The 20,970-nt window shown below is 41.2% G+C and overlaps 1 protein-coding gene across 1 annotated transcript; it reads right to left on the bottom strand.

The window, feature by feature from the left end:
• Positions 1–1,305: 1,305 nt before the first annotated feature.
• On the bottom strand, positions 1,306–19,016 carry DNAJB11 (DnaJ heat shock protein family (Hsp40) member B11). The gene is made up of 10 exons (XM_045811218.2): positions 18,738–19,016; positions 15,964–16,120; positions 11,264–11,361; positions 9,366–9,498; positions 5,749–5,891; positions 4,896–4,978; positions 4,174–4,231; positions 2,954–3,065; positions 2,538–2,697; positions 1,306–1,769 (listed from the first exon to the last, which is right to left on the bottom strand). Exons 1-10 carry the CDS (start codon positions 18,803–18,805, stop codon positions 1,705–1,707), a joined length of 1,077 nt encoding a protein of 358 aa, XP_045667174.1. The 5' UTR covers positions 18,806–19,016; the 3' UTR covers positions 1,306–1,704.
• Positions 19,017–20,970: the final 1,954 nt, after the last annotated feature.

The raw sequence follows: 20,970 nt of genomic DNA, 5'->3' as shown, positions 1-20,970 counted from the left end.
CTGACGCTCAAACGATCAAAGAATATTCTTTTTTAACTTCTCAAATCATGGTCATCTGGACCATGAATTAACAGCAGTGACAAAGCCCCATTAATACTCTTACTTGTAGCAAGAACATTATCTCTATGGGGTTACTAGCCAGGACTGGTACCTCAAGCTGTTAGTATGTGACTGACTCTTGCAAAAAATCTTAGAAAGAGGGGGACGAGCAAGTGCAGAGAACAATCAAGAGTTCTCTTGGGCTAAGAAATGTACGGGAAATGCTGATTATTTCTACAAAATGTTCAACTAGGTAGGTAACTCAGCACATAATGAACATCAAATGTACAAAAAGTCCCCTGAACTCAAATATGGATTTACATGGTTTCATTTGAATTCCAAAATAGATTCCCAGCATTTCAAATAAGCCTTTTAGTTTTGTTCTTTTCCTTCACAAGAGAACACACAGTTGTACTCAAGTCCAAATAGTATCTGACTGAGGTTGCAAGTGTGCTGCTGTTTTTCATCTTGTTCTTAACTGTTCTAAATCGATGACGTTTTCATTTTTTCCCCCTATTCCACTCATTTTTGTAAATCGGGGGTGAAACGCAACAAAATGGCAAACAGTAGCACTGGCTGCCTGAACAAAGGTGGGAATGCTGCTGGAAGCCCACGGATGATGGGAGGGCAGCTCCACACACCCTGTGACGGAAATCGTCCACCACTGTCGAGTGGCTCACTAGCTGAGGCAAGTAGCCCAAAAGTACACAAAGAGTGGTGTGACGGGCCTACAGAAGAGCGCGGGAGGTTCGAAAGTCAGATAGACTCAAGTCACGTGCTCTCTGGCTCAGGGGCCACTAGGGGAGCCAAAAGTAATCTGCAGGTCTGCCTCACATTCATTTTCTAGAGCGAGTGGTAATGCTAGTTCCTAACACAAATCAAAGGCTTTTTAATCGTGAGGACAACTGGATTGTATATGTGAATAGTGCTTTCTAAACAGCAAAGTATCCATATCAGCTTATTCTCATATCAGAGGAAATAAACTTTCTCGGGGACTGTTAGATCTTTGTGTAACCTTGACTCATGTACCCCAATCTCTAATCTACTCAGTTTCTTCAAGCTCTTTTCTAGAAGATACTATGTGTGTTTAATTGGGCATAGGGACTGGATCATTACCACCTTTTCCAGGTTTGTGTCTATCTTGCCTGATGGGAGGACAACCCAACTAGTTCACAGGAAGTCAGGGGGACACTGGGCGCACCGAGGGAAAGTGACCAGATGGAGACGGAAGGACAACAGGGTAGCTAAACCAACAAGAAACAGGAGTCAAGAAAAAAATAGCAACAAAATGTATTTAAAAACAGACTTCTCCAGTTGGCATTTTGAATGAAATAGCTAACAATGAACTCCAACCCTTTATGTTGTGTTTCTTTTGCTCCTGGAGTCCTCTTGCGGCTTTAATTCTTGAAACTCAGGCAGCAGCACCAGACATTAAATCCCCAAAGGGAGAGGTATTATTAAACCTTCTGCTGGCCATTCTTTTCTGAACACAAATGGACAAATTCTTAAGCCCTCTTATTCATCTCATGATGATCATTAGGAGAAAAAAATTAAGCCAAACTTGCATATTGAAAATAAGAACAAAAACACACACAAAAAAAACCCCTGTAGATAATAAATATCGCTGATTCACTTATTTTAAACAAAGTCCAATTTTATTCACTCTTAATATCCTTGCAGTCCATTGTATACCTTTTGCACTGATCCTTGGTTCAGCAGCTGTTTGATACCTAAAGGAAGAGGGAACAAGTGATTCCATCAACAAAAATGTGATTTCTCTAGAGTTTAAAGAGCAGGTTCCATTGCGAGGCTCACAAAAGGCCATGTGACAATCGTGGATCCCAATTAAACAAAGAACTACCCATGTTCGAGTTCAGTGCGTGGGGGTCACCTCCACCCCCCACAGGCACATGCATGTCCAAGATGGCCCCTGGTCTCTTTCTGTCTCTCAGGCACCAGATCACACACCTCCCACAAAACCCTATCAAATGAGAAATGAGAAGAGGCCATCAAAATGGAAATAAAGCTCTTCAGTTGTCTTCCATTCCTTCTTCTTTGTCCTCTTTTCAGTTTTGACCTCTTTCACCGTTCTCCTTCTTCTTCCTATTTAGGACGCACCAACTGGGCCCTTGCCTCAAGCAGCCATGGCTGACGCCACCCCTCTCAGCCTCTAGCCCTTCTAATGTATACCTCATCCTTCCCTTTATGGTTTGGTCCAGCTAATTTGTTTTATGTGATTCCATTTCACACTCACACCCACACACCCTTGGTTCCAAAGCCCAGCTCACACAGCCTTTTATAAAATAGTGACAGAAGAATTTTGAATATCTCCTTTACAGAAAGTCAAATTCATTTCCTGGTCCTGTGTTTGATGTCTGATGTCCCTGGAGGGTTTTGTTTGTATTGCCCATCCTCTTTAACCGCTGTTCTCATACTCACATACCACAGACACATAGGCACGCACGCTAATTCTCTCTCTCTCTCATTCGACTGCTCACCTTCTCTTGCTTCCTCTGTTAACTGTTCTTTTGGAAAATCCACATCGAAAGTGATTATCAAAGAGCCCTTGATGTTGTTGTTGTCAAAGTTGGGGAGCCCTTCTCCTTTTTTCCATAGCTTGGCTCCTGGTCTGGTGATCTTATCCCGGGAGATATGTACCTAGAAAGCAAAAGGGTATGGAACTGAACTAGGACTAGGACTGATACTCTTGAAATTCTAGTGAGCACTGGTGTCCAGAGCTCCTGTCACAGCTCAGCACAGCAGCAAGGATGAAGGGACAAGGGAAACACCATTAGGACATTGCAAGCCAAAGAAGTATGTTTTCAAAAGAAAAAGAAAAACCAAACATGTAATCTCCAAATCACCCGCGTGAAGGCTTTAAAAGGGCAGGAGGCAGGAAAATGGGTCTGTTTACCTTGTGGCCGTCCAAGTGAGGAATATCCATATCAAAGCCCACCAGAGACTCGACTAGTGAGATTGTCACATTTGTATATAAATCATCTCCTCTCCTTTCGAATATTGGGTGTCTAAAAACAGAACAAGGTAAAAATCATTAACTTCCATCTTCCTTTGGAAAGTGTTCAAAAGGGTTTTAGAAAAATCTTGCAAAAGGATGACTACCACTCCTTCAAACCATTAGCATTTATTAGATACTCCTTTCTGTGTAGTACTAATTGAAACTATGAAATTGTGTAAGATTTATTAAATCCTATGCTTAAGAAGCTAATAAATCAGGAGAAGGCAAAGCACATAAGTAAAACTATGAGTAATTAAGTTATAGAAAAGAGAAAGACAACTTCTGGCAGTGAGGGCTGGGTGATGGGCATCGGGAATGCGTTTGGGAAGGTCTCCAGAGCTGGGCTCAAGGCCAGGTCAGCTCTAGAGATGCAGGTAAGGTGGAAATGGGGGAGGCGGGGGTTGGGGTATGAGGGAATTCTGGCAAAGACCAAGACCCGAGAAGGTACCAGGTTTAATAGCATGTGTTCCAGTTTCTCTGGGAAGATGTGAGAAACATCAAGTAGGTAAGGAAAGCTGGGGAGAGTCCTAGAGGAAAGCAGAAGGGGAAAGTCCTAGGCAGTGAGGGCTCATTTCTCCATATTTATGTAAGAAACTTGTTCCAAGGAATCCTTAGAAGCAGAGGTATCACTGCTTTCCAAGGTGGTAACGAGAGAAATAATAAACCAGAAGCCCGAGTCCCGGGGAAAATTCTTGTATAAGCAGCACTTCATGCTGAAGAGAAGCTGTATATTATGTAATAGAAGGTTCTTTCTATGTAAAGTCTTCCATCCCTGAAGGGTGCCATGCTTCCTCAGTCGAAATCTCAGGTCTCCTTGAGTCCCATTCGTGTTTGCCTCTCTTTTACAACTCCTTACTTGTCTTGTCGATGCTTTCCTTCCAACACCTTTTGGATTTGTAGATCCGAGTAAATATGTTAACAGCTCAATCCTCAGCCCCAATCCCAAATTTTCGGTATTGATGCAGAGTTACAAATGATCATTTAGGGTATGAAGGGCACAAAAGGGCACAAAAGACGGAAAAGTTTAGCAGTGTCCTGGTGGCTATCCATCTGTCTCTAACCCAACTCATCTGAAAAGCGGGGGCTAATGAGAAGGCCTCCAGCATCCGATCACTTACTTGACAACTTTGATTCGGAACCGCAGGTCCCCTGGCTCTCCATCCACGTGAGGCTCACCTAGTCAGAAGACATGATGGCATGTGGTACGTCATACAAGACGCACACCGCAAATCTATCTGCAGTTCACGAGAATTTTTTAAAGCCACTACCTTAGGTGTGGCCTATCAAGTCTACCTGTGAGAGCAGTGTCTCTAACTGGTTATATCAAGTTTCAGACTATTAGTGAAGATCACCTGTGTCTCAGGCACAGCAATAAATAACTTGACCTGTTGCCTAAACAAAGAAAGATTCATTGATTTCTTGACCCTAAAGTCTTAAAGCTTCTTTTCTTTCAGAAACCTTAAAGGTGAGGTCTGAGAGCATCTTATTAATGCCAACCAGAGCTACATATCTTCTCTCATTGCTGAGTTAAAATTAATCCATTAGGGTCTGAATAACCTAAATTTTGATATAACTTAGTCTACTAGATAAAAAGTTACTACGTTGTAACTTTTGGCCGTGATATTCTAAAGATAAACTGTAGTGCTACGGTTTAAGGAGAACATCCACGAAGGCCATGAAAGGCTCTCTGTGCCCTAAAACTGATCGAAGAGTGTTGGAAATGATACACGCATTTACTTGGTGGCTGTTAGGATATGGTGTGAGGTGGGGGTGGCCGGTATTCACAAGCACACAGAGAACAGAGAATTATGACAGTAAAACATCAGTATCAGTATTTCACCTTCTCCAATAAAGGGGTACTCCATGCCATCTCTCACCCCGGGTTCTATTTCTACCTCCAGTGTTCGTTCTTCATTCACTAGTCTGAGACAAAGAGAATTTAGAAAGAAAAAAATGAAAATACAAACTAAACCCCACATACACATAACTGATTTTTTCTGTTCTATCAGAGTTTTTCTTAAAAGACTATTCCGTATCTCTAGTTGACACAGCCATCTGAGATCTATTTACATCTCCTACATGCCAAAAGCCAGGGCAAAACTACTATATATTATATAAACTTGTAACTGTTGCCTCCAAAGAAGCCTGCAGTAGACTGATTACTCTGAGCTGAGTGATTAATAACAGAGAAAACTACTCATACTTATGTAAATTTGCACCTGGAAGGACAGGAATCAGAAGCAAAGTTTATCTCATCTTTTTCCTGATCCCACAAATAACTGATCTAGTTTTGACATATATATAATGTACAGTTCAATTAAATAGTTACGTTGATAACATAATCAGCAAATAGTACTTCTCTAATCTGAAATGTTAGCTGGATATGTATGACTGCTCTGCTATTCCAAGCAGGAAAAATGAAACATTAACATTTGCTAAGTATATTCAGAAATAAAGGGCACAGCTTACTAGTTCAGAAACACAGAAGGAGATATTTAGAAGAAATACTTCTGGGAAAAATAAAAAGGTACATGTCTTTGCTCTATCCTTTGGTGGAATGTGAAAGAGAGAGAGAGAGAGAGGAGGGTGTGAGGAGATGGGGGGGAAATCTCGGTATGGACCATTAGCACTTTATTAGACAAGTGAGAGGATGCAAGTGTCTCTTGGTAGAACAGAGAAGGTGCTCCACTTACTTGACATTAGGGCACTCGTCACAGACCACCTCCTGGGTCATCTGGAAGCGCCCTGGGCCCAGCTGGGTAGTCCTCATCTCTTGCCGGCAGTTGCATTTTCGTTTGCCCGGAGCCTGCCTTGCCACGGGTTTGTTCCTAACTACCTAAGAAGTACATAGACAACATTAGCTTTTCTGTAAAAGAGCCTTTGGTTTCCTTAACTGATGAGGGCTGCACTCGTGCTGGAGCTGGAACGTTCCTTTCTCTGGCAAGCTATCCCCCAGGGAGACCTAATGCTGACAGAAGCCTTTGTACAGGAATGAAGCAAACGGATACTTAAATGACTCAACATCTGAAGCTGGAGAAGAGAGAGGCGATTAAGAAAGAAGAGAACCGAAAAATAACGTGTATATCAGCATTTCTAAGGCACAACCAAACACCACTGAGTTAAAGCAGTTCACAGAACTGCTATCTTTTAAGAAATCTGAGCTGTGCAAAGCACAACCCCTGGAGAACAACCAGAGCCTTGAAAAGCTGGTATTAGCTGCTGCCATATCATCAGCTATGATAAATCTAATGAAAACACTTCCTGGTTTCAGGCAACTCCATCTAGGACGGTTTCCCACTGCGATCTTGATTCAGATACTTAACAGGTGAGGGACACAACGATCAGCTCTCTGTAGCTGTGTGCAATGATCCCTCAAGGTTTGTGGGAACCAATACACATGAAGAAACGTATTCCTGGCTTTGCCTGTTTCATCAGTCAAACATCTAATCACAAGGCACGGGTTCATGCCGCAGGACGACACAAACGCTTGAGAGAAAAGCCCCTGACAGCCTACAAACACATGAAAGCCTAGGCCAACGGAATAAATGACAACAACAGTAATTAGAGTAGACACTCTATACCACTTACTCCGTGCCGAGCAATGCTCTGATCTTTTACATATATGAACTTGTTTGAGCCTTGCAACAACCTCATGAAGTAGATGCTGGTATGGTCTCCATTTTACAGGGGAAGTAATGAAGGCACAGAAAGGTTCAGGAACATGACCAAGGTCACGTAACCAATTCACAGCAGAGTCAGCATTCGAAATCAGGCAGTCTAGGTCCAAAGTCTGTGTTTTTAACTACTATGCTCTCTCAAGGTCATTTTTCCTTGAAAAAGAATTTTCCATGGGGCCATTTAAATGGCAAGGTCACTGACATCCTTTACAACAACTGGATTTTTGTTTAGGGACACACTAACTGCGAAGAGTGATGTACACAGTGTATTAGTGATGACTGCAGACAACAGCTCCGGAGGGAACATGGGAGCTCATTAGGCTCACCTCCTTCTCCCACCTCAGCAACCTATCTTGCTCTTGAAGAAGAAACGGCCCAAATACTTTCAGTGCCCTTTCCCCCACCCTTCAGTCTGAACCACAGTATTAGAAGCCAGTGCATCCTCTGTAACCATCCAGTCCTCTTCTTTCAACTATTAACAGCAAAAGCACAGCTAAAGAAAATGCTTCTTGTCAAACTGGTACATATGCATGGACTACTGGCTATCTCTTCCAAAATCCTCGAAAAACTAAAAGAAAACATGGATTCCAGGAAATAATAAACACACAACTGGTTAGAAAACTTGAGAGATGGAATGCGGTTTTGAACTGGCATGCGTACTGGCGGCTACACCTCGGCAGCTAGCAGGGCCGCTGCGGACACCCTAGAGAAGAGTATTTGAAGTTCTGCTTCCATCTCTCTCCTAAACTGCCTTGGGACAAGCACTGTTTGGCCCCCCTCCTCCAAAACAACAGACCCCAGACACTAAACAAAACCAAAAAAACCTCCAAGAATACAAATAGAACACAGTTAAAACCACTACTCAAAGGCTTGCCCCAAGACGCTTTCCCAGGGAAAGAGAGTTGCTGATACCCATAGAGGAAATACAAGCCCAAAGGCCAAAGAAACATCTAGACACCCGAGGAGTCCAACTATACGTCCCCCACTCCCCAGAAAAGACAACAAACTGAACAAAACATATATTTTAAGCAAATGTATTAGAGAAGACAACCGAGAATTTAAAATAAGCATGGTAATATTTAAGGAGATAAGGGAAGACATTAGCAATAAGATAAGAAATAATGTAAGGATCCAGGAGAGATATTATGTATAAAAACATGAATTGAAATAAAAACCAGACAATGGGGTATTATTTAGGATGGACACAGCTGAAGAATATAGTGAGCCGAAAGTCCAAAATAAGGCACTCTCCTAGAAGGAAGCAGGGAAGGCTGAAGAACTAGAATTGTTTTTGTTTTGTTTTGTTTAACATTTAAAAGAAAGTTAAGATCAGATAGAAGGAGAAATGCCAACAAAGAGGATTATATATTCGAAAAAATAACAGAGATAAATTTTCCAGAACTAGAAAGAGATGAATAACCTCAAATGAAAAGATCCCAAAATTTTAGTAGAAAATACAGGTGACTTGATTTCCGATTTTAGGGTAGAAAAGAATTTCTTAAGACACAAAAACTAACCCTAAAAGAAAAGACTGATAAATTTGGCCACCTTAAAATTAATGACTTCTGTTCATTTTAAATAAATCTTCAATATAATGAAAACAAAGTTACAAGCTGATTGGCTATATTTAGCCAACAAATGTTAATAGTAAGAATAAGCTATTCTTAGAAATCACTAAGAAAAGGGCAAAAAAATATGGGCAAAATATAGACAGACATTTCACAAGAGAGTAAACAAATATGGCCACTAAATATATGAAAGTGTGTATCCTAATTTTGAACTAAGAAAATGCAAATCAAGACCACAATGAGACAAATTCTGCCCACTTGATAGGCAAAAATGGAGAAGTCTAACAATTCAGTTTGAGAGAGGGGGCAGATCCACAGGAGCTCTCACAAACTGGCGGTGGAAGTGCTGGCAGTATTCAACTGAGAAAAAAATATGGAGTTACCTTGTACGAATGAACATTGGTTCATATTACCCAGCAATTCCACTCTCCCGTATATGCACCCAAGAGAAATTTTTGCTCACATGTACTTGGATATATGTACAAGAATGTTCGTAAAAGCACTGTTAGCAAGTGAAACAAAACCCGGAAATAACCTACATGCCTGATACAATGTTGTCATGATAAAATTCTGTTCAGCAGAATTACAGCGACAGCAAGAGGCACCAATCTTGGTAACGTAATAGTGAGTGAAAAAAGCCAGTCCCAGAAGATAAGGTATGGTATGATAGCATTTTTACAAAGTCAAAAACAATAAAAACACAACATTATTCAGGTATTCATACAGATATAATACAACAAACAAACAAGAGTGACAAGGGAACAATAAAGACAAAACGCAGGATAGTAGCTAGCTAGCTCTGAAGGGAGGCAGAGGAATAGAAGAGGGAAGCAGCATGTAGTAGATACAAGTGGTGGTCTTCTTGTCGTTCGTTCTTGGGCTGGGCGATGAGTTCATGAAACAATAACTGTGCATCATGAACTGAGGATTATGACGAAGACAACTCAGTACATCTGGTCACTCTCCCGACCCCCAAAAGAGAGAAGGTACTCAGAAATTTGTTGTGTTTAGTCAAAAGAACAAGTTCTGGGAGTTAATATAAATAGCCGCATTGTTTGAACTTACTTCCACAAAATTTCCTGCATATACTTCTTCCAAAGTGACTTCTAGATCTACGATAATATCACTGCCTCTTGGAATATTTCTGTCTTGCTGACGAGGGGTTCCTCCAAACATGAAACCAAAATCTCCAAAAAAGCTGTGGATAAGTGTAAAATCATCAGGAAAAGAAAGCAGAGTTCACGTCTTCAATGATTTAGTTTTCTTCACATGGATACGATATTGTGTCCTACCAACATATTGTATAAAACCTGACATTTTAATACATCAGAGTCATACATCATACACAATTTTTAATTTATACAATATCAACTATATTGCCCCCACCACAAAAAAATTTTTCCTTTTAATAAATATTGTCCAGACATATAGCACAGTGCATAGAGTGTGCTGATGAATTCAAAGTTGGGCTTTGTCAATGAAATAGTAATCTGTTTTAATATCAAGGAATATCAGGATATAATGGACTTATGGAGAAAGGGCAGAGTATATAGAAGCTCAGGCAATGCTGACTCTAATGGTAATTTTGAACATTTGTAGTGTTCACTTTGTATATTTAGAAACAAGTTTTAAAGAAGCTACTGTTCTGTATAAAACTCTTGGGTACATAATTAAATAGGCTAAAAAAGCATCAGCCTTAGTAGAATTCTGGGCCTTAAGGAAGTTCTATTCTCTACAAAACCAAAATCAATTTTTGTCAATAACAAAAGCATCACTTTGAATTAATACAAACAATGACTTTCAAATGTGCAGGTATTCAATCTTAATGTTAATTTTTGATGTTAAGAAGCCTCAGATGTTAGCATAGTGATGACAACTAGGTAACTCCCTCCCACCCCACTAACTAACCAAACTTGGCGAATAGATTCCCTGAATCTTAAACAAAAACAAAGAGGGAGGATTTGCCGGGGTGGAGGTGGAGGTGGAGGGGAGGGGGTGGCTGGTGCAGATGGGAGCTTTCTCTTTCTGGTATCACTTCTAATAGCCAAGGGGAACAGGACACTTTCCTAGTAGGCTACAACAATCAAATCAATCCTGGGGAAGAGAAGGATTTCCTAATCATATTACTCATACATCTCCACAAGTCCTGAGAAATCTACTGTCACCCCCAAATACTAAATGGGGGAAACTACTGTATGCAACAGGGACTTAATTCTTTTGGGAAAGGGTTCACAAAACACTTTAAGAATCTGAAGAAAGCCATAAACCCTCTCCCCATAGGAAAGTATACTCAAACATTTTTTTGTTTACAACTTGATTTGAAACCCCAGATTAAGATCTTCTATAGCTCATCCAGGCATACAGAAATTCACTAAGAGGGGTTCAAAGAGCGTGAGGGAAAGCGTGTATTATTCCAGCCATTTAGCACTCCCAGAATGTCATGTGCAACAGGAGATAAAGGGCCGCTACCCTAATTCCTTCCACCAATGCCGATGACCATAACTGTCCCTCTCTTGTTGATATATGAAAAAGAGGCAGTTCTCTTGTTGATAGAATGAAAAAGAGGCAGAGGGAGTAGGAATTTCTCTCTCTCTCTCTGTTTAGAATAATTTTGTGCATTAACAGTTTGCAGATTCTAAGACAGAAAAGAGACAACATATAGTGGTTTTCCAACATATAGGGAAACCGCATATAGGGACCCCCCAACATTGTCAGGGTCAATTTGGTTGACACAGTAAGCTGGATGGACAGCACTTTCAGTGCTACCTGTCTTTTTTGGAGCTTTACGAAAATAGAAGAGTGCATTCCCACGGGGAGGAGGATGATTGACCTTTTGGTCACGAATCAGTTGAGTTTTATTCTCATCAAAACCTCCTGACCAAGGGAGCAAGGATAAATCTTTCATAATCATCCAATGATCCATTCTCAGACACTAACACTTTGCAGATGGGCAAGTTACTTACTGTGAAAAAATGTCTCCATGGGAGCTCTGATGACCATCTTTTAATCCCTCTTCACCATAAGTATCATATTGTTTCCGTTTCTCGCTATCTGACAGAACCTGGGGACAAAAGCCCGTGGAGGAAAAGATCATGAGTTGGTAATATGCGATGAAGGTACATTCATATTTATGCCTTTTTTTAGAACTCTGATACTGTGTCTAAGATTTTTGTGGAATGCAGTTCTCATCATGTATGGTATTAAGACACGTACGTATTTTCTTCAGCAGACTACATTCTTTGACGCACTGTCCATTTTGGAGCTTCCACAGTGCTCAATTCATGTCTTTACCAAAATTGGCCCAGTCACATAAAAATGCCATGAGATTCGCAATGTGGCCGTGAAGGGGAGGGCAGCAACAGGAAAGACAGGAGATGAATTCCTCAGGTTCCTTCCCATGCAGTTTGGTTCTTGTGCTCGTGTTGTTCACCTGTACGCTACAGTAGCTCTCTGAACCATAGATTAGGATAGGACTGTGACAGACTGTCATTAGTGACAGAAGCAATAAAATGCGACAGCCTTCAAATCCGTTCAGGCCTACACGTCCACACCATATAGGTGCCTCCCCTCATACACATTAGGAGACTGACAGGTCAAGGGAATCCAATGATAGGCCCTTCAGAAAGGTCTATACTGCTATATCTTCATATTCCCTTTTCCATTTGGGGGGTATGTAGAAATCCTTTTGCAGAAGAATGCTGTCTGCCATATAAGTTTAAGTTTGTAACCTTCTGAGTCTGAATTAGAGAGAGTAAAACAAACAAACAAACAAAAACCACTGCTCTGTGAAGACTGCTCAAGGACTATTTCACAGCTTGAAAAGACTGGGCCCATTCCATTTATAATACTGAAGAATATAAAAACAAAATAAGCTTCCATACTCTTTAAAATCTGCTTTCAACATGCCAAAAAAAGTGAAAGTTTCCCATCTATTTAGAGAAATCTGAAGTATACCCACACATATAGTTTTGACAACTAAATAATTTTATACCTTTGTTATTTTAAATCTCCTATTTGGACAGCAGATTGAAGGGGAAGGTTATTTCAAACCCACACTTGCACTGGCTCAGGAAAAGAGAGGCTGGAAGGAGATGGGGCCTTGTTGACTCAGCAAAAGAAAGGGAAGACCTGCCTGGCATATATAAACAGGATACACTTTTGGCTCCAGGCTGAATGATGTGTAAGAAGCCACTGCAAAAATTTTCTTTTTCTAAATTTATCTTAAATGTTATAAGAAATTGAGTGTATGAGAGACAGCAATTCTTTTTTTTTTTTTTTAAAGATTTTATTTATTTGTCAGAGAGAGAGAGAACGAGAGTGCACAAGCAAGGGGAATGGTAGGCAGAGGTAGAAGCAGGCTCCTTGCTCGATCCCAGGACCCTGGGATCATGCCCTGAGCCAAAGGCAGATGTTTAACTGACTGAGCCACCCAGGCGTCCTGAGAGAGAGAGAGCATTCTTAAAAGCAGAGACAAATGGGTTAGTTCAAAAGTGGCTAAAGTACTTGACTAAAGGCACTATGAGAGTTCACGTGAAAAAAATATTTCGGTAAATATCCTTAAAAAAAATTAGCTACTTCAGGTAAGTAGAAATGGGCAGAGTTAACTTAAAAAAAAAACAAACAACACCCAAAACTATTATCATGTGATCTGGACTTCCAATATGTTTACTTTCAAGTCTCCTGTGGTCTTGTCTTGACAAAGAAATGGACCCCACATTTGGGTCTATAAGAAACACCACTCCAAAACCCCCAAACAGGGACACCTGTGTGGCTCAATCAGTTAAGCATCTGCGTTTTGGCTCAGGTCACAACCCAGGGTCCTGGGATTGAGTTCCGCACCAGGCTCCTTGCTCAGCGGGGAGCCTGCTTCTCCCTCTGCCTGCTGCTCCCCCTACTTGTGCTTTTCCTCTCTGACAAATAAGTAAATAAAATCTTTAAAACACACACACACACACACACACACACACACACACACAAAACCCCCAAAGACTATTTTAAAGCCTCTTTATGGAGAGCAGAGGATCCTGGAATAACCCCCCCAAAACTATCCTTAAAGTTATCTGTTACAATTCACTTCCTCCTCAATTTTTTTTGTTTTGTTTTTTGTGTGTGTCCTTTTTTTTTTTGTCCAAGGAATGTGATTTTATCCCATGGTCTTGGAAACTATTTTATTTTCAAAGGAAAATAAAGGTTCTTGGATGACTGTCCAATCAACCCTGAGTCTCAACTAATTAAAATGCAGCAGTAATCCTAGTTCAGTAGAGAAGACGGATCTGTATTCACAAAAGACTCTTCTACTTAACTGGGATTTTGATTTGTGAACACTAATTTATTTAAGGACCAAAGGCAATGAAGTGAGTGATACAAAGAAAAAAGAAAATTTGAACTAGTGACTAGAAAGGTTCTTAAAGTTAAATAAACTGCAATCTCATGAATGATTTATGTAGAGCTTGCTTAGGTCACAGCTAAAGAACATGGCAGACTCTTTAAATTTTTTTTCTTTTTTTTTTTTTTTTTAGAGACACACAGAGAGAATGAGTGAACATGAGAATGGTGGCTGAGCGGCTGAGGGCGAGGGAGAGAGAGAATCCCAAGCAGGCTCCACACTCAGCATGAAGCCCGATGCAGGGCTCGATCCCATGACCCTGAGATCATAACCTGAGCTGAAATCAAGAGCTGGATGCTCAACAAACTAAGCCACCCAGGCGCCCCAACATGGTAGACGCTTTAAAGAACATGACAAATTCTTAGCAACAGTTCCCTAAAAAACATTTTGGACTATAGGGTTCTTAGCAAAAATGGGAATATTTATGGGAAAAATAATGCAAAATATGGAAATCATATTATCAACAAGAACCAAAATGTTACATATAATTCAAGAGAGTCCACCAACGCTCTCAAATTTATTTGTGGGCCCTAGGTTAGGAATTTCGGTCCTATAGGATCCCTGAGGGTGTCAATAGAAGAAAGTGGGACCCATTAGCTCTAGATTTCTCCTGGGTATAAATCACTGCTTTAGTTCAGTGGATTCTTTAATCTAGGCTTTGGGATCCCTTCCTTTGGGGTTTTTCCCACTACTAAAATATTTTTCAGATTTGGTTCCAGCCTTCTCACTATCCAGGGATTTAACTTGAATTCAGAAGTTTAGCTCCATAACTTTCAGAGTTAAATTATTTTTTCCTGTGTCCTTTTAGAAAATGGGAATCACTAGAGTGATAATGCTGCAGTGTGTAACTGAAATCTGCTAAAAAAGCAGAACTTAAATGTTCTCACCATAAAAAGAAACAAATAAGTGAGATGCTGGATGTGTTAGTTATTTACATGGGCAGAGTCCTTTCACAATGTATACATATATCAAATCATCATGATGGACACTTTAAACATCTTATAATTTTGTCAATTATACCTCAATAAGGCTGAAACTCCTCCCCGACCAGGATCTCTTATTCTATTTCTAGAGGAAAAGTGAATTGCAACATATGAAAAATAGCTACCTCTTAATTTAATAGATGAAAGATTATTAGAACTTATTTATAAAACTTTTTCACCATAATGTTAAAAGAGTCTCTGTACAAGTTTTCCAAATAGTAAGTAATTTATTAAGCATTCAAAGAATATTCCTCGGTGTAATTAAAACTGAAAAAAAAAAGAAAAGAAAATGGGAATAAGAATATGCCCAGCTCTACTATATTTCATGGTATCCTAGTGCAGATTAAATGAGATGATACTGATGAAAAAGTATCTTCATCTCCTGATTAGAGGCTGCAAATTACAAACTGTAGTTGTGTTTTGTTTGATCTGCACAAAAAAGAAATTTTTAAATTGAATTCGTTACCAACATTTTCCAATCAAAAGAATTACATAAAAATCTGGATTTCCACTTCTCTTGAAAAACTACATGATCTGGCAACACTGTGTTTCCATTTGCACATGGCAAAAACTGGCTGGGGTTGAGTAACAGCTGTCCCCTTGAAAATGGGCAAGAAGGCTTCAGTTTGTCACAGTCCTCCTCAATCCCTGTTGATTCCCAACATGGAGGTAGAATATTCACTGTCATGTTCTCTTATAACTGCCCTGCATGTTATGTGTCTGGTCCATGCGGGCATGTGGATTTGTAATCCTCACTTAGATTTTGTTTCTATTTCTGGCTCTAGCTCCCACACTGATTGAATGATGAGCCATCTACTCATTAATCTATCAATATTTCTTTCTTTCTTTTTTTCATCTTTTTCACCTTTACTCTCCTTAATCAAACAAAAACTAATATGAAAAAATTAGGAAATAGCATATACTAATGTTAATTTTCAATACAGCACCCAGCACTACTTTTAATCTATTGCCTATTTTTAAAAAGAAGTGACCTGGGGCACATGGGTGGCTCAGTCGTTAAGCGTCTGCCTTCGGCTCAGGGTGTGATCCCACAGTTCTGGGATCGAGCCCCCCGTCAGGCTCTTCCACTGGGAGCCTGCTTCTTCCTCTCCCACTCCCCCTGCCTGTGTTCCCTCTCTCACTGGCTGTCTCTCTCTCTGTCAAATAAATAAATAAAATCTTAAAAAAAAAAAAAAAAAAAAGTGACCTGAAAGAAGGGAGTGTTACTTTGTGTTACACTGTCTTTTCTCTATCTGTAGGTTTTATTCATACTTCATCCTTTTTCCTGACTCACCTCATAAGCAGCACCTAGATCCTGGAATTTCTCCTGAGCTCGAGGATCATCAGGGTTCCGGTCAGGATGAAGCTGTAGGGCTAGTTTCCTGTAGGCCTTTTTAATGTCTTTTATAGAGGCACTGCGAGGCACCCCTAAGATCTTATAGAAATCTCGCCTGGGGAATAGGGAGGGAGAGAGGGTACTTCATTAAAGAGTTATACATCACATTTTTAAAAGTGAAATTTGTTCCTTTATATTTAGGTTTGTGTATGATCAAAAAGGTAGGAAAATGAAAGTATACATGTGACACACAAAAAAGAATGACTAAAAAGAGAACACATCAGAATTTGTCATGAGTCATATATTTAAGTAGTCACAATGAGAGGCTATGCACTTTTCGAACTTTGTTAGAATTATTCAAAACATCTGTGGTACACTTCTCTTAGAACTATCTTCAGGCAGAAAACTATTTTATTTATGGTCACACATTATTTTCAACCAATAACCGTATGATCAAATTAACTCTCTCTTTTTTCCTTCCCTCGATTAGTGACTTCCAATGACTTCTGGCTGTTTCTAAAGGTCAAATAAAAACCAAAGGATGATTTTCTTTATTCAAAAAGATTACATCACACAAATGTTCGAATAGTAGCTTTGTTTGGAATGTTAAACATGAAGCGACCGAAATTAACTTTAGAGGTTAACATAGAGGTTAAGCCAAAATCCAGTAAGAACCCTGAAGAAAGAATAACATCCGTTTGGATGTATGAGTTGTGGTGTTTTTTTGCTAAAAGTTAGAGAAAGTATCAATCCTGCATTGCTAGTGGTTATGCTGGTTTGTCTTGGTCAAGTCTTAATTATAGCCAGCTGCTGAAGCCCATATGCAGAAGCCTAAAAATCTCAGCAGCTACAAATACACATATGGCATGAGCTGGGAGATAAGGTACAGATTCACTGACCTCCTTGCAAGGGACTATGTTGGAACCAAATTAATTATAAAAGGACTCTTTGCAAGAAGGGCCAATGGATGGAACAGACTATAATAAACTTTCAGGGCAGAGACTGTACAGCCCATAGAAGACACCAAAAAGTAATCGTTGAATGAAATGAATAAATAAGCATGCTCACAAAAACCTACTCCTATTGCCAGCGTCACTTTAGCCATCAAAAATTATTCTGAAAATGCATTTCTCAACACAGGGGATGGGAAAGTTGTTCACAGTGGACATGCTAGTGTAGTAGTGATGGTGATTTTAAAATGCAGTGGGGATAAAATGCATTGGGGTCCCAGGTGATACAAGACAGAACATTCAAAAAATTATTTCAAGAGCTCTTAGTCTCATTTTGGAAAGTCATTTAATCATTTCAGGTATAAGTTTGTAAAAGTATCACCTCCAAGGGATTTCACAAGAATTAATTAGATGCTTTATCCTCCCCCCAAAAATCTGCAAACACCCCTGAGATCTCGAGACAAGGGCTAAATAAATCAAAAGGTTCACTAAAATTAATAACAAAAGAGCTGTTTAAAGAATGAGGCTTACTTAGAATATGCTTAATATAAAAATGGCTAAGTAACAGCCCAGAAAAATCAGGGAAAAGATGACTGGCATAGTTCAGCATCAATATTACAGTTCCCCAAAGACTTCTTTATAAAAAGGCTTGTGTTTAAAGCTACAGAATTAACAATATTCATAATGACATTTTGTTTAAACATCTTTGGATATGTGTTGCTTTAAGTGAAGTACTAACAAAAACATACTAAGAAAAACAATAAAGCATTACCTAGAAGAAATTAATTTTTTTTAGTAATTTAAAATGTTTCACAAGGAAAAAAATGACAAAGTTCAAGCATATATGCACAGGGAAAAAAACTTTTAAGAAATAACAAGCACTTTAAAGTTTAAAGCTTTGCTAAGCAGCATCTCCTCCAGTTACAGAAACTTACAAACTGTTAGAAGCTAAGACTACAATTTCCCCACATTCTAAAATATGAGCCTGGCATATCATATCCTGTGGTCACCAGACTTTAGGATCACAGATCTAAAGGCTGGAAGGATCCTTAAGAGTTCAGGTGGCCCTACTCCCTTCATACAGGGGGCACCTTATTATCTTCACGTTACAGATGAGAATTTAGGTGGCTCTTTCGGAGGCACAGAATTTGTAAGTGGGGTGGGGATGGGTGGTGTTGAATGCTAGTTCACTACCTGTTGGCGAAATGCTCTTCGCGTTCATAAGATCATAAAGCTTCTCAAGAATATACCATGGAGAGAGACAGTGAAGCATGATGAGGCTTAGGCTGAATTATCTCAAGAAGCTGAGAAGTACAAGAACTCTCCAAAGAGTCTGCCTTGCTCCCTCAATCCAATTTCTTTCAGTCCCAGCATGGCTTCCCTACCTTTTCTCACTTCCTCACTCAGCCTCCCATCATAACCCACCCACTTTAATGTCAGCCCCCCCCCCCCAGTGGCTTGTTGCAGGCTCAACATTGTATGGTCTTCTTCTGCAGCTCAGCAGCAACCCCACCCCCACGGGGTGTCTGGCACTGCATCCAAATCCCACTCCTTTGGGCAAATCTAGCTCTAAGGGCCTCTGGACCTAAGCCCCTCTCACTCATGCCACCCACTGCTCTCCTCTCCACCCCGCCAGCCTGGCCCACACGACCCATTCTTCTGCCCCTACCGCCTCACCTCAGCAACTCCCCTCTCCACTCACTCAGTCTGGCAATGCTCCCTCATCCCCAGCCAAGACTGACAGACTCACGGGCCCCGTGCCCGTGGGTGCCTGTTCCTCACCCGGCGATCACGGCCCCAAGGAGGTACAGCAGCAACAGGCAGAAGGTGCCCAGGTTCTGCGGGGCCATGGTTTCTCGGTGCCGGCCTCTGTGCCGGTCCCTAGCCCACACGCTCCTCACAGCCTCCGCCGCCGCCGCGTCGGCTCACCAGCCCACCCGGCGCTGAGAGGCCACCTCACACCGGGGTCTCCTCCTTGGTCCGGAGCGACAGCTAGCTCGCCCCCTCCTCTGCCAGTCCACTTCCCGGGAGTCCCGAGTCCCCGTGAGAGAAGCCCCCAGCAGGCGAGAGCCAATCGCTGGTCGGGACATCACACGCGGCCGGCGCCTCGCAGCCAATCAGCGCAGTACACTTCACCTCCGAGGCGGTGCGGGCGGCCAGTTAGGCCTCCGAATTGCAGCCGCAGCTCCGGACCAATTAGAGGAGGAAACGTCAGACAGTCGCGCCGCCGCAGGAATCCGCTCAGCCCCGGTAGCCGCGAGTCGTAGAAAATTACGTAAAAAGGCGGTGGGCGCGAACCGGTGCCAAGAGAGGGCACCCGAGGTACATGAATTCCCTCCCGCCCTCCACCTCGGACTCTCCACCAATCACAAGGCTCCTCCTCCAGCACTGACCAATTACGGGAGGGAGGGTTTATCTTGTTACAAGTCTGGGAATTTCATTCATATTGAGCTTTACGCTGGATGCGGGAGCGGAGGGACACGGGAGAAATGGGCGGAGACAATTACACGAAGGCGACCGGAGGGCGGACGCATTGCTTAAGAGATCTTATTTACCCTCTTGGAACAAGGCCGGAAGAAAATTGCCTCAGTTTCACCAAGAGGCCGTGGAGGCAGACAGATTAGATTCGGATTCAGCTTCCATCACTTAACGTTGAGAACATTCCCCTTCCCTTGCCCTCCAGTCTAGCCTTAGCTTTCTTTACAAACCTGAGGCAGAACATTTTACTGGCAGTGTTGTGAAATTTTAATGGGAGAAAAGCTGTAAACCGTCTAGCACAGCGTCTGACACAGTAAACACACAATGAATAACTATTATCACACTTAGGAGAACTCTTTGATTCCCCGCACCTACTGTTCATGACAAAATTCTAGGTGTCTTCCTTGATTCCGCCCCCGTATTCCCGATCCACATCTTTGCATTTAAAATATATCTTGAATCTGTCCATTACTGTACATCTCCAGTACCTCTCTAGGCCAAGTCACACCATCACTTACCTAGCAAGACCTCCTAAGTGGTCTCCCTGCCTCCACTCTTAATATTTTACTATCTCTTGTTAACTCCTGACCCCCAGCCCCATGATTTTTTGCAAACAAGTCAGAGCATGTCATTCCCCTGCTCAAAACCCCGAATGGCTTTTCATTGCACTTAAAATAAAACCCCAACTCTTTAGACTAGCTTACAGAACTCTGTGTGTCTTAATAAAGCTGGAAAAAAAAAATCTTAAAGCCTAGTATGATCTGTGCCCTCACCTAATATACTCCTTACCATGTTCCAGCAAAACTGGTTTTCTTTTTCTTTTTTTAATACATCAAACTTGTACCTCCCTAAGGCCTTTGTTCTAGCTGTTCTCTCTGCCTCAAGCACTCATCCCTTAGTTTCTAAACATGGGTGACTCATTTTTACACTCAGATCAGTTGAAATGTCACTACTTCAGAGAAGACTTCCCTGACCAATGAAAAATAGCCCCTGCTGAGTCCCTTATTCTTACACCATCCTATTTTGTTTCCATCCCTACCCCCCACACTCACACAACTGTATGCCAGTTTCAAGAGAGCATGAATCTAGACTGTTCTGTTCACGCCTGAAGAGAACAGCATCTTAGAACGGAGCCGGGCATAGAGTAAAAGTTGTTTCCACTGTGATCTTCCTATGCTGGCTTCTTATACTTAAGTCCTCAGATCGAATTCCACATTGACTCCCTCCTCCCCCCTCCAAATTTATAGCATTTATTAAATTCTGAAACTGTCCAGTTTTTTCCTTAATATGTATTATCCATTCTCCCTACTAAAATATGCACTCCAGGAAGGCAGAGATCTATTTTGTTCACTGCTGTGATCCTAGTGCCTAGCACTGTGACAGACACAGTTGTGCTCAATAGTAATCGCTGTTGCAGAAAACAAAGGCATAGAGGTGACAGAATCTGTCCAAGGTCACTGAACTATTTAGTGGTGCAGCTTGAATTCTCACCCAGCTCTGTTTGAATCCAAGGTCCCTATCTGCTCTTGGCTTATAC

Source organism: Ursus americanus, chromosome 4, assembly GCF_024610735.1.
Source record: "Ursus americanus isolate L20-20 chromosome 4, mUrsAme1.1.p, whole genome shotgun sequence".
NCBI classification, from domain to species: domain Eukaryota; kingdom Metazoa; phylum Chordata; class Mammalia; order Carnivora; family Ursidae; genus Ursus; species Ursus americanus.
The sequence above is the reverse complement of the archived record's forward strand: the minus strand, read 5'-3'. Positions and strand labels throughout refer to the sequence as shown.